General features: G+C 35.1%; 1 protein-coding gene across 6 annotated transcripts in view; it reads right to left on the bottom strand.

Annotated features, from left to right (window-relative positions):
* Positions 1 to 770, bottom strand: part of LOC107778701 (ion channel CASTOR) — a 46,504-nt gene extending 45,734 nt beyond the window's left edge. For 3 of the 6 annotated variants that reach the window (XM_075241538.1, XM_075241537.1, XM_075241539.1), the window contains exon 1: positions 339 to 768. In XM_075241538.1, coding sequence (XP_075097639.1) covers positions 339 to 698 — 360 coding nt within the window. In that variant the 5' untranslated portion in view covers positions 699 to 768. Of the gene's footprint in view, positions 1 to 338 lie in introns of all 6 variants that reach the window. The other 3 variants (XM_075241541.1, XM_075241536.1, XM_075241540.1) reach the window with 3 other exon arrangements.
* Between the last annotated feature and the right edge of the window lie 12,541 nt (positions 771 to 13,311).

Genomic DNA, 13,311 nt, shown 5'->3' with positions numbered 1-13,311 from the left:
AATGTTGAATTGTTTTCCATATTTTACAAAAATGTAAAAAAGAACAGGCAACATATTTTGTTTTATCAAAAAGAATTGGGAAAAATTTCTCAACCAATAAACATTAGAGAAAAGGTTTACAGTTTCTTAATGGGTTTGGTTGAAAAAATAAAACAGGGAAAAAAAATTCAAAACGGAAATATCTCAACCTTTTTCTAAAACTAACGCCACAGAACTATTTTCTTTCTAGTACATGCAGTTCAAACAAAACTACTCAAACGAAGAAGAAAAAATGGCAATGTTCTCAATAAACAATAATCTTGTAAAAATTAGCCAATGTGGAGAGAGAGAGAGGTTACTGCAATAACGCACGCCATTCGCCAACGAACAAAGTCGGTATATTTCTTATGAGCCGACGTTGTCGTTTTGTTCCCGGAGCTTGGACATTCCTCTGACTGGATGAGAACGGCATCGTTAGACTTTCCGCCGATTTCATCTGTGGTAGCACCAGCAGAGTTCTGAATCCGGTGCCGGTGACTAATACGGCGTCGTAGAGTTCGGGGTACAGCCAGAGGAGAAGTAAAATTCTGAAAGGATGTCGTTGTTCGAGGGTAAGGAGAAGAGAATCTCCGGGCCGGACTTCGGGGAACGTTGAACGATTGTGAAGGGAAAAACCAATCTCGGTTGCTCGTTGACGGCGACTCCGTGTTCAAGGTCATTTTAGTAATTGGAATCAAAAGTAACCGGGTTTTCAGTAGCCTATTATATTAGTAGTCCTTTTGGTTTTCTCGACAATCGTGTTGTTGGGTTTTATTAGTAAATGAAAATATTAGATTGTGAATGTCCATTCAAAAGATTATTCATTTAATACTCTGTTGAAGTTTATCTACAAACAGGTGATGCAATCAGATTGCAAGTAGCTCATGCAGACAGCTTACAAGCAGCTGATGCAGGCAGGTTGTAAGGAACTTAATGAAATGATTTGCAACAGCTTCTTATTAAACATGCACTTTACAAGCAGTTCATGCAGATAGCTTACGAACAACTAAAGAAAAGCATTGCAGCTGCTTCCTTTCTTCTATAAATATAGGAGTTTTCAGTTCATTATGAACATAACTTTGAAAGTTGAATAAAATATCAATCTCCCCCTATACTTATCTTCAATTTATTTTTTTATAGTCTTTATTTTATAACACGTTATCAGCACGAGACTCTGCCATTTTGAGCACTTACATTGAATTTAATTTCTATTTCAGTATTCATCTCCGATGTAAGGCGACACTCTTATGTCCGTGGTCAGATCTTGTTCATTCCGAGCATCATAAGGCAGATTTTATCCTTGAGGTGTGTTCATCTCCAATGTAAGGCGACACTCTTATGTCCGTGGTCAGATCTTGTTCATTCCGAGCATCATAAGGCAGATTATATCCTTGAGGTGGTGAGTTTTTCTTCTTGGCAGTAGTGATGTAGATATTACTTACATATGGAGTGGCCAAATTTGCGTAATTTAATTTGAGCCTTTTGCTTATATTTTTAAAAAAAAATCATCGCTTGCTTGGTTATATGTTACGTATACGGTACCTATTTTGGTATTTATTTTTATCCTTATTATCTTAATAAAAGATTACAAAGTGGATAACATTGTTAGATCCACTTAAACTCTAGCAGAGTTTGCAAGAAATATACAACCACCAGAAGTGGTTATATTTCGTATATCTCATTGTAACTAAATTTTGTTCACCAGAAGTGGTATATGCCTATGACCACCAGAAGTGATAATTTAAGCTTTCTATGGTTACAATTAAAGATAAGCTAGAGAAATATTCTCTATATTACATGCACACCTTGATTTTGCTCATGAAGTAGTAAATATTTTAAAAAAGGTTGAAGCATCACAATTTGATGTGATTAATGCGCGTTCAGATAATTATGTTCGATTTCCTGAAGGATAAGAATTTTTGATAAATATTAATCTATTCCCTGAAGTGAATGTGATAGTATTAATAAAGTCGTAAATATGAACGCGCTCTTGTTGTAAATATATTACAATTCACCTCCAGAAGAGTTAATATGATTGAGAGAATATATACTCAATATTTTATATTTTAAATTTGCTCCTGAAGAAGTAACACAATTGAAATTTCCTCCTAAATTAGGAAAATATTTTGAAGCAGCATTTTTATGTGCTTAAACAAAATAATGAGCTATTCAAAGTTATTTTTGAAGCAACAAAAATAACATTTTCATTCCCTGGAATGAATGAAGAAATACCACAACTCACCTCCTGAAGAGGTAGAATAATAGAGGATATAAATATTATTTTTGTAGCATAAAGACCAGTGCCACATGCACTTGTTGCACATAAAATATCTTGGATAATTTTATTAAGTATCATTCTAAGGCAAAAGCATTCTTGTAGAATGCTTTCTACTACAACCACATTAATATATTATGGTTAGTTATTGAGTTCCCCGAAAGAAATAACAACTCGTGTATCTTTCCTTAAAAGATGCAATGACTATGTGGTTGCCGTATTGATACAAAATATTCATATGTTAATGATATTTCTCCTTGAGGGAGATATTTGTCACAAAGTTAGTGGTAGAAATATTAAAATTCTTAATTTTCGTCATTTATAAATTTAGAATTAACTTTATATTGTTCATTTGATTATGATTTTCTCCCATGACACCAGAAGTGTCTGAGCAATATTTGGTAGTACAACAAAAGCTCTTAAAGAGCTAACTGTTTGTCTAGAAGACACATGACATAAGTAGTGTCTGAATAATATTTGATTGTGGAGAATAAATGGAAGGCTCCCGAAGAGCTTATTTGTCATTATTGTGGTCAAAACATATGTTATGATAAATCGAAGTTTACTAATACATATGACTATCATACCGAGACTACAAATGATTGAAAGATTGAAAATCTTCATGTTTCCACAATCATATGGGGTAAATATGTATGTGAGAAGATACATGCCTTATTCTTCAAATTTGTACTACATCATGTATCACAATATACCAGAAGTTTACTAATGCAAAAGTAGTTACAGTAAATCAGAAATTTACTGATACAAAAATAGCCACAGTAAATCAGAAGTTTACTTATGCAAAAGTTTATGTCATAGTAAACCAGAAGTTTACTTAGAGATAGCACGTGCCATGATAAACTTGAAGTTTTCATTTGCCATTTTTAAATGAGCTATTTGAGAATTCATATTGGCATATACGGAAGAACTAGAAGATTCTTCAAGAATTCTCTTGTGTTGCTTGTTCTCATAATAACTTGATTATACCAGCTAAAGTTGGGACTAAAATTCCGAATTCTGGAATATATAAAAGGTGAAAATGGGCCTATTCACCTATCATGTGAACCACTTATAGATGCATATATAAGATGGTTACATGTATGTTTATTGTCAACCTGCAGTTTGGCATTTGAAATTGTCTTTCTCAATTAAGAGCATGATTTTCAGATTATGAAATCAAGATAGTTCATCTTGGTGATGCTGGTTTATATCCAATTTAGTTTAGCATTGAATACCTCATATTAATGGCTAAACTATTGCTTATGAGAACAAAGCCTTATGTTTTGGTCTAAGATTTTCTAAATTGCATACAGCAGCACTTGTATGCATCAGACCAACAAAATATGATAAGTCCTCCCCTCACAATTGGTTTAGGATCAAAAACCAAATATTTTTACTATCAAATAACTTTTGATGTATGGTATATGATTAATTTCTCTACTACAATGCACAAAGATATGTTTCCCAAAGAAGATTGGGGATATGAGTTAGTTTTTCTAACATTTGGGGGATGGAATAAAACAGCTGAAAAATATGCTATATGAATCGAATTATCATTAATATGATCCTCGCTTAGAAGATAATTCAAGTCAATGCCAGAAACATTTGCTGATCCAAAGTTAAATATCATATTTCAGCTGCAAATGCTCTTATTAAAATTAAAGTCTCTGAAGGATAGAGTTTACTGTACGCATGAAGTGTGGTAGACCAATCGGTTCCAAAGGTAACAATCCTTGAAAAGAATAGGAGCAAATGATCAAAATGATCATAATAAGGAGGAAATAAGCTCTGGAAGAGCCCACGACATAACATTTCATGAAACTCCAGAAGAAGTTCAAGTACCTGAAAATAAAAAAAGTGATGAGATCTCAACAAGTTATATCGCTTGCGAACTGATACGAAATGATCATCGACGATATATTTGATACAATATAGTGCACAATATTATAAAAGATTGTGAGGATCGGAACTGTAGTCCATACACCTGAAGATGTCATGCCATTTAAATGTAAGTCATAACCTATATGACTCATTTGATGAAATTTACATGAAAATCCCTGAAGGATTTAAAATGCCTGAAGCATATTCAAAATCTCGGGAAATATACTCAATCAGATTACAAAGATCTTTGTACGGTTTAAAACAATCTGGGCGCATGTGGTATAATCGCCTCAGTGAATATTTGTTGAAAGAGGGTTACATAAATGATGTTATTTGTCCATGTATTTTTATAAAGAAAATGGCATTAGAATTTGTTATACTTGCTGTTTATGTTGATGACATAAATCTTGTTGGAACTCCAGAAGAGCTCCAAAAGGCAATTGAATATCTTAAGAAAGAATTTGAGATGAAAGATCTTGGAAAGACAAAACTTTGTCTTGGTCTGCAAATTGAACATTTAGCAGACGAGATCTTTATCCATCAATCTACCTATACATAAAGGGTCTTAAAACGTTTTTACATGGACAAAGCGCACCCATTGAGTACACCAATGATTGTTCGATCACTTGAAGTGAATAAGGACCCATTCCGACCTCCAGAAGAGGATGAAGAACTCCTTGGTCCTGAAATACCCTATCTCAGTGCAATTGGTGCACTTATGTATCTTGCTAATGCTACAAGGCCTAACATAACAAGCACTGCTCGGGGTCCATGAGACCCTCATGAATTATAAAGTATCAGGGTCAACATAGGAGGATTTTTCCATGCATAAGGATTTACTCTAAGCCTTTATTAACTAAATTTTTTTAATCTTCATAGGATTATCACAAAATAAAATTGACTTTACTCCTTAGCTTTTTATTACCATCATTTGTTATGATTTTTATCTTTTTTGTTCTATATCGATATACACTAATGACTTTCTTAATCGTTTTGTATGCATGTTTCGAATTGGGCCTGTTGAGTCCCTTTGGGATTCAGGCCCAAGTTCCAAATCCAGATTGCTCCCTTTCCTTGTTTTTTTGGAGTCCGTTGTTGTTAAGCCAAAATCCGTTGGGCTTGGTTTACCTACCAGCCCAATGGTTAAAGAGTCCAGCTCTCTTTCCTTCTATCCTGAATGATAATTGTTTGTTATTTATCATTCTATGTGTGTATCTTTGAAAAACTAACTTTGTTATTAGAATACTTTTGATATTTTGCTTGTTTAGGAACATAGGCAAACTGAGACTCATAGGTAAAAATTAAATTAGAAGTTTTACTTTAGATATACTAATGATTGATCATTAATAATTTCTAACGAATCGTTTCAACAAAACAAACAGTTTACTTATGTTCATATCACTAACAACTTTCATTGATTTTCAAGCTTTTGGTATATTTAAATACGAAAACCAATTCCCTTTGAAAAATCATCGAATGAGCCATGTAAAATACAAGCATTATTTTCAAAGGAGAATAAAAGCAATCACACCTAGCCATTTACAGGAAACAACGAATGGGCTTGAAATCTAAGGCATTTCAACAAATAAGTTATACCCCATTTCCAACTTAAAGTATATACACTTTAAAAGAAATGATTTTTTGCTCTAAAAATTTGTAAATTTACAAACAAATAACATCTCTCTTTCAAAAAAATAAAATATACTACCTCTCCCAAAATAATGAGTTTTCAGACAAGCTTTAAAATATTTTTTCTAAATCTTACTTAGCAATTTCATTCACCAACTAAACAGAATATAGGCTTCTCTTTTCCCAAACCTAGCCTAAGTTTAAGGATCTACCTCAGGTAGATTTTAAGTGATGTCTCACACCTTCCCCTTAGAAAAACTAAAACCCTTACCCAAATATCACCGGTTAGCAGACCATTAGGATAATAACCTTACAAACTTATAGGCAACCTAATATACCTTAAATATTATATGGAGACTCTCTTTTATAAATATTAGAAGTCATGGTAGGCTATAATATCGTGTTTTAGTCACTTATTGCACTCTAATTCACTGTACTTTATTTGTGTTTGAACTTTAATTGATAGTGTTTTCCACTTATTGTGTATTTTATGACTTGTAGGAGTGATTCCGAGTTATGTACATATTGTGGAGCTAATTCGAGCTATTTGGAGCTTTGAAGTCTGAGTAAAAGTCCAAGGGATTAAGCTGGGAACATGTTTGGGGGTCGAGGACCAAGTATGGACGTCAAAACGTAAGCAAAAAGCAACACTCTGAGAATTTTGCACTACTGCGGCGCGTGGTGTGGCGCAGCAGTGCAAATTCTGTTGCTTGACAGATGTTGAGCTCTCTGGATTTCCCCACTAATCCCCCATACGGTGCGTCGCCGCATGCAGCGTTCATGTGCAATGTTTACAGAGTGAAAATCCTATTTCGGCTAGGAAAAAGTGGTTTCGTCTGGGTCCGACCCTACTTAGTATAAATACATGGAAAAATATTAATTTCTGGACTTTTGACATACTTTGGACCTAAGGAGGCTAAGGAGGAGTTGGAAGAACACAAGCACAAGGAATTCCTCATTCCTTCCTCACACAAGACCCGAGTTTGGATTGAATTTATATTTTCCTATACTTTAATTTTATTTGTGATGAATTGCTTTTAGGGTATGGTGGATTTGATGTATTGATGATTGTTTGTGGGTTGTAACTCTAATTTTATATATTGAATCGTTTTTGGATGAATTAATTATTTCATATATAGTCACTTGTTCATGTAATCGAGAGAGGCATAACTTGTGATATCTTTGCATTATATTGTTGGTTGAGTCCATAGATTCTTCTAAGTAATCAAAAGAGGCTAGTTGAATCATTGATTAAACCTAGTTAGGAGAACAATCGAAAGAGATTTTTCTAAAGACCAATCCACTACGTATTTTTGCATATCTTCACGTGCTTAAATTGGATCATCTTGTGAGGTTAAGACTTAATCGAGAGAGGAGTTTTTGCTAAACGTTGAACAAATAATTGAGTGAATTCGAGAGACTCACTTGAACATTAGAAGTAAATCATCTAGAGTTATATCCCGAATAATTATCTTGTACCTATCCTATCAAAACCCTATCTTCTCCCATTGACAACCTTTTTTACTTATTCGTTGTTTCGATTGCCATTAGTCAATGGTTTTAGATTCTTAGTTAATTTTAGTTAAACGTCTTATAAATCTCAACTGTTGATCATCTTGGATAGCAACCAAGCTAGAATTTACGAGAACACTGTTTAAATCCAATTCCTATGGATACGATATTATACTATAATATATTTGATTAGCGAGCAGAATTTAAGTGTATATTTTGCGCTCGTCAAATTTTGGCACCGTTTTCGGGGATTGGCAATCAATAGTGTTTGAAATAGTTTGTAGTGCTAATTCAGGAATTTTTTCTTTTTATTTCTATTTTCTCTTTTTACATTTGGTGTTCGTTGATTGTGCGCAGGTTACATGTTTAGATTAGTGCATGACTCGAGCTTCTACGAAAGAAGTGCCACCATATGAGCTCGAGATAGAAAAACAACTGTGACAGCTGAGGAAGAAAAGAGATCTAACCGAGACATCAGAAAAGGTTGGGCAATCCTCAACCAAAGAACTTATGAGTGGAAATGCTGATGATAATGTAAATTTGGTTGCAAGAGAGGCTGCCCAACAACGAGAAAAAGTTGCACGGGATGCTGAGGAAGCAGTTATTAGAGATGCACAGATTATCTATGAAGAAGAGAGAGGTCGGAGAAATGCTCAAAATCAACCCTTGGCTGCAGACCAGTTCAGAAATATAGCTCCCATGCCTAGGAGATCACTGATTGATTGTGCTAGACTGGTCTACAATCAAGGCTTATTAAGTGTTAGACCACCTCCAATTGTAGCTAACAATTTTGAGTTGAAGCAAGGGTTGCTTCAAACCATTCAGAATTGTTGTGTTTTCAGAGGAAAGATGAACGAAGATCCAAACACGCATCTAATGGACTTCGAGGAGATTATGAACACCTTTCAATATAATGGGGTGTCACAAGATGCAGTGTACTTAAGGGCATTCCCCTTTTCACTTAAAGATGATGCAAAGCAGTGGCTTCAAAGCTTGCCCACATGATCGATTAGAACATGGGAGGAGATGACCAGAAAATACCTTGATAAATATTTCTCCTCAGCTAAGACGGGCAAGTTTAGAAGAGAAATCCATAACTTTTTCCAAAAAGAGACTGAAACTATTTTTGAAGCATGGCAGAGGTTTAAGGAGATTGTTAGAACATTGAGCAATGCAGTTGAAGGCCCTTTGATGAAGAAGACCCTAGAGGAGATAGTTGTAATTCTTGATGAGCTATCTGAAGATGTCAATTAGTGGACCTCTGAGAGTGCTGAAAGAAGATGATCAACCAGTGTTCACCAAGTTGATGCTAACACATCTATACAGGTACAACTTGATGTTATGGCAAAAGAAATACGAAAGCTCACCTTAGCCTCGATACAAAATGAGACTCATGCAGCCTGTGATATATGCGGAAGAAGACACCCTACTCATAAGTGTCAAGCCTTAACTGAGGAAGTGAATATTTTTGGAAATTATAATTTTAGTGCAATAGGTCAGAAGCACCCCGATTTTTCATGGAGTTCACTTGTGGGTACCGCTAATGCATGGCAACAAAACAACCCCAGATGTCAGGGACAAGGAGCTTCTGGTTTTATAAATCAGTCGAGGCAGCAGTTTCAGCCTCAACAACCTAATCAACCTGGTCTAGAAGATCTCATGAAGGCCTTCATTGTGAAAACTGATGAAAAATTTGAAGTACAAGGGGCAGCAATTCAAAATTTAAATAAGCAAGTGGGATAGATTACAACAATATTATCTGAAAAGGTTCCAGGCACTCTCCCTGCTGATACTTAAAGAAATCCCAAAGAAACAATGAATATTGTAACCTTGAGAAGTGGGCAAGTGTTAAAAGACTCCACCCCTATCCAAAAATATGTGATACTTGAAAAAGAGAGTGGGGAGCAGCTGAAAAGTTATGAAGAAGGACCAGCTGAAAAGTTATGAAGAAGAAGAAGAAGAAGAAGAAGAAGAAGAAGAAGAAGAAGGGACCAATGAAAGCTCAGAAAACGAAAAAGGAAGGAAAATTGAGAAGGGAGGAACATAAGGAGAGCAATCATATGCCTGCGCTACCTTTCCCTCAAAAGCTATGTACAAAAAAGCTGGACAAGTAGTTTGAGAGAGTTCTGGATGTGCTAAATAGGTTCATGTAAACTTATCACTCACAGAAGTGCTCTCACAAATGCCTTCTTATGTTAAACTCTTGAAAGAGATCCTTACGAAGAAGATGAAAGTAGATGAGACCTCAGTGGTCAAGTTCACAGAGCATTGCAGTGCAAAATTACAAAATAAACTCCCATAAAAGTGTGGAGATCCAGGGACTTTTACTATACCTTGCTCATTAAGAACTATCAATTTTGATAAATCTTTATGTGATTATGTTGCCTCAATTAATTTAATGCCTCTATCTATTTATAGGAAATTGGAGAAGGAGATTTGAGAGATAAGGTCTGCACCAATGTCGTTGCAGCTGGAAGACCAAACGACTTTAATACCCGAGGGGATAATGGAAGATGTGTTAGTTCGGGTGGATAAGTTCGTATTTCATGTGAATTTTATAGTGGTGAATATGGAAGCAAACAAGGAGGTCCCCCTCATCCTAGGAAGACCATTCTTAGCGACGGGCAGAGCGATATTAAATATACATGAGACAAAACTCATGCTTAGAGTGGGTGAGAAGATTGTGACTTTCAAGATGGATGTAGAAAAAGGGGTGCAAAAAAGAAAACCAGCTGCAAGTGTTGAGTGGAAAGTAAAGGGCTCGAAAGAGAAGGCTACAGTGAGCGAGAAAGATAAGTGTGGGGTGTACCCCAAAAAGGCTGAGAAGAAGCTATCTTCATGGATGTGTGCATTAGTTCGGGTGCGAGGAATGGAGCCCGACTTCAACTCAGACCCCGACTAGATATTCAGGGAATTTTCCTTTACCTTATGCTTTTTAATTGTGTGCCATAGGGACATGCCACAACTTAAAGACAAAAAGATTTTCTTTTGTTAGGTAGTGTAACAAGTCCCCCTTGGTTTTTCTTTGTGTCGCAGTTCTTTTCCAAGGGTTTTGTTTGAACCGGGTGTAGTTAGTAGTAGTTTTATTTTTTTTAGGAGTAGGAAACCTTGTGCTGTGATTTGAATTGAAAGCAATATATCTTGACTTTATTATGCCTTGAGAATAGTGAGTGTTTTAGTGTGACGCTTCGGCTCAGTTTTTGACTCTTGTATAAGTACCTTAAAGTATATGATCTTAACTTGCTTAATTGCTTTGACTAGAGTATCTTGATAGTCCAATCCTGAGTGAGTTATGTGCCATGTGGGTGTGCGGTTTTATGTAATCTGTGTATTGCATTTGATGTCGAGAACTAGCCCTGTGTATTTGCAAAACAAAATAGTAGTTTTATTCAGTCTAGGAAGTAATATAGGCATTTATTTGTTGAGCCAGATATATGCTTTTACCCACCTAATTGTTATGTATCGTAGTTAATCCTTTTTCAGCATGTATTCCCGTTTCTTTGGCAACCACATTACAAGTCCTACCCATTTGTTTGAATTGACCATCTATTTGAACCTTGTACCTCTCGTGAGCACTTGAATTTGTTACGAACTTTGTAAAAGTTGAAGTGTGGGGTATTTGGTTTGGCTTTTGAGTGAAAATATTGAACTAAGGAGAAAGGTGCACTGTTTTGAAAAAGTAAGAGCCACTTGAATTAAAAAAAAAAGGAAAAATAGTTGTATTGTTGTGAAAAATATTCCTTTATAATGGTGACTCTTGATGTATTTATGCTTAAAGAAGTAGGGAGTTAATGTATATTGATGTGAAGGTGGAGTTATGGTTTGACATAAGCGTGGGGTTTTGAACGTTAATTGTATGTATTAAAGAGCTTAGAGAGGTGTAGTCAATCTTATATCCAACGGTATCCTACTCATCCTGCAACCTACATTACAACCAATTAAAGTCCTACTTGATCCTTGACTGAATGATCTCAATTAGTAGAGTACTACACTGCGGGCAAGCCTATGGTATGTCTTTTGTGGCACATGAAATGTTGTTTCTGAGAGTGAGTGAGTTCTTTCTATCTTGATTTCCTAATTGTTCTTAAATCTCATTGTGTGTGGAACTACTCTCTATTGTTGTGTGAGGGCACTAGATTCATAAAGAAAAGGTAATATCGTTGACCTTTGTGTTAGAGTAAATGAGCGGGTTGTGAAAAATGCATGGTGCTTTGGAGTAAAATCTTGAGGCGATGATGTTACGGGATTGTGCTTAGTCTATTTTAAATAGTCTTGGTGTGATGAGTTATGAGTTGTTGAAAAAGGTCATGTCTATATGAAGTGTAGCTTGATTGCTCGAGGACGAGCAATGGTTTAAGTGCGGGGTGTTGATGGCAGGCTATAATTTCGTATTTTAGTCGCTTATTGCACTTTAATTCACAGCACTTTATTTGTGTTTGAGCTTTAATTGATAGTGTTTTGCACTTATTGTGTGTTGTATGCCTTGTAGGAGTAATTCCGAGAAAGCAAGATGTCGTTTGGTAAAATGAAAATGGCACCATTATGAGAAGACGGTTGTGTAAATGTTTGACACCGACACACAAAAGATTGGTTATTCACAACCGACCATGACTACAAAAAGTGGCCAATACAATTTATATCCGCCTGTTACAATTTGTCGGAGCAATCTCCCATGAAATTTGCAATGAGTCTAGACTTAATGATGTCAATATTTTCTCTCAACTCAATGAAGTAACCGTCTTCCCCTCCAATATGGATTTGACTGTCAAACAAACTAATTTGTGGGAACATTGAGATGATTTTACCAAGCATATGACAATTTTAATTGTGGCAGTGCATGAAAGCAACAAATACGCCTACGAATTTTTCAAAATTGGAATAAATGGTCCACTGTTTTAAATTTTTGTCGCAGTTTATTCCATGACTTCTTACAGATTTTCCAGAAATGAAGACGGAACCATTTGTTGAGGTAGACATAAAAGCTTTCTTTGTAGCACGCATAGTATAATGTGTTTTGTCATCAAATAATTTTGTAGGAAGATCTCAATCCCAGGGTGATGATAGAATAAGAAAACAGCAAAATCTACTTTCTTTACTTTCCTCATTATTAATTAATATGTCACTTGTGATTTTTGGAATCTTGTTTCTACAAATGTTGGAATAAATGTTGGTTATGTGCTGATCTCAAATATTTAAAGATTGAAATACCTTTTATATGTACTTCATTCATGTCTTCTAAAGAGAAAAATAAAATATTAATATTTTAGGCATTATACTTAGCAACAATATGATTATTCAGATGGCAAGCACTCTTATTATTACGTTGCAAAGTCTTGTGAGAAAGGAAAAAGAAAAATAAGTCTATGATAAGTATCTTTGGAATTTGATATCAAAACCAACAAAAAAAATGTATTGCCGTATCTCGACATAGTAATGGTGTACATTTACCGACTCCTACTTTAATCAAAAATCATATTGTCAAATTTGGAAAACTAGGATGAATGATGCAGAAATAACACGTATAGCAAGAACATTGTTGTAGTCATTGAATGCATGTTTTCTTTAGGTACAACCTTATCTCCACTTCCCTCCTACTCCCACCTCAAAAGAAAATCGGTAATAGTTTTATATATACCCAAAGAGCACAAACACAACACTGTCTAAAAGTCCATCAGCGAACTCCATCTCCTTTCTTTCCATTTCAGGGCTTGGACGATGTCAAGCATACTAAGCTTATCGAGCTTTTTAAACATAAGTTAATTTTAAATATATGGATTGTTTATCTACATTATCTTCAATATTGCTTAAAGCTTGAAGTTTGTGATGGAGAACAATGTCCGTGTTATACATTTTAATTTGATGCTGCAAAATATTTATTAGCTAGGTTGCAATGTCATCTCTGAGAAGGTCAGAACTTACTCAAAGTTTTGTTTTATTAATTGATATTATTTTTATAAAATGGTGTACGATCCTATGATAAGGTCATAACATCATTC

This window comes from Nicotiana tabacum, chromosome 21 (assembly GCF_000715075.1).
Source record: "Nicotiana tabacum cultivar K326 chromosome 21, ASM71507v2, whole genome shotgun sequence".
NCBI classification, from domain to species: domain Eukaryota; kingdom Viridiplantae; phylum Streptophyta; class Magnoliopsida; order Solanales; family Solanaceae; genus Nicotiana; species Nicotiana tabacum.
The sequence above is the reverse complement of the archived record's forward strand: the minus strand, read 5'-3'. Positions and strand labels throughout refer to the sequence as shown.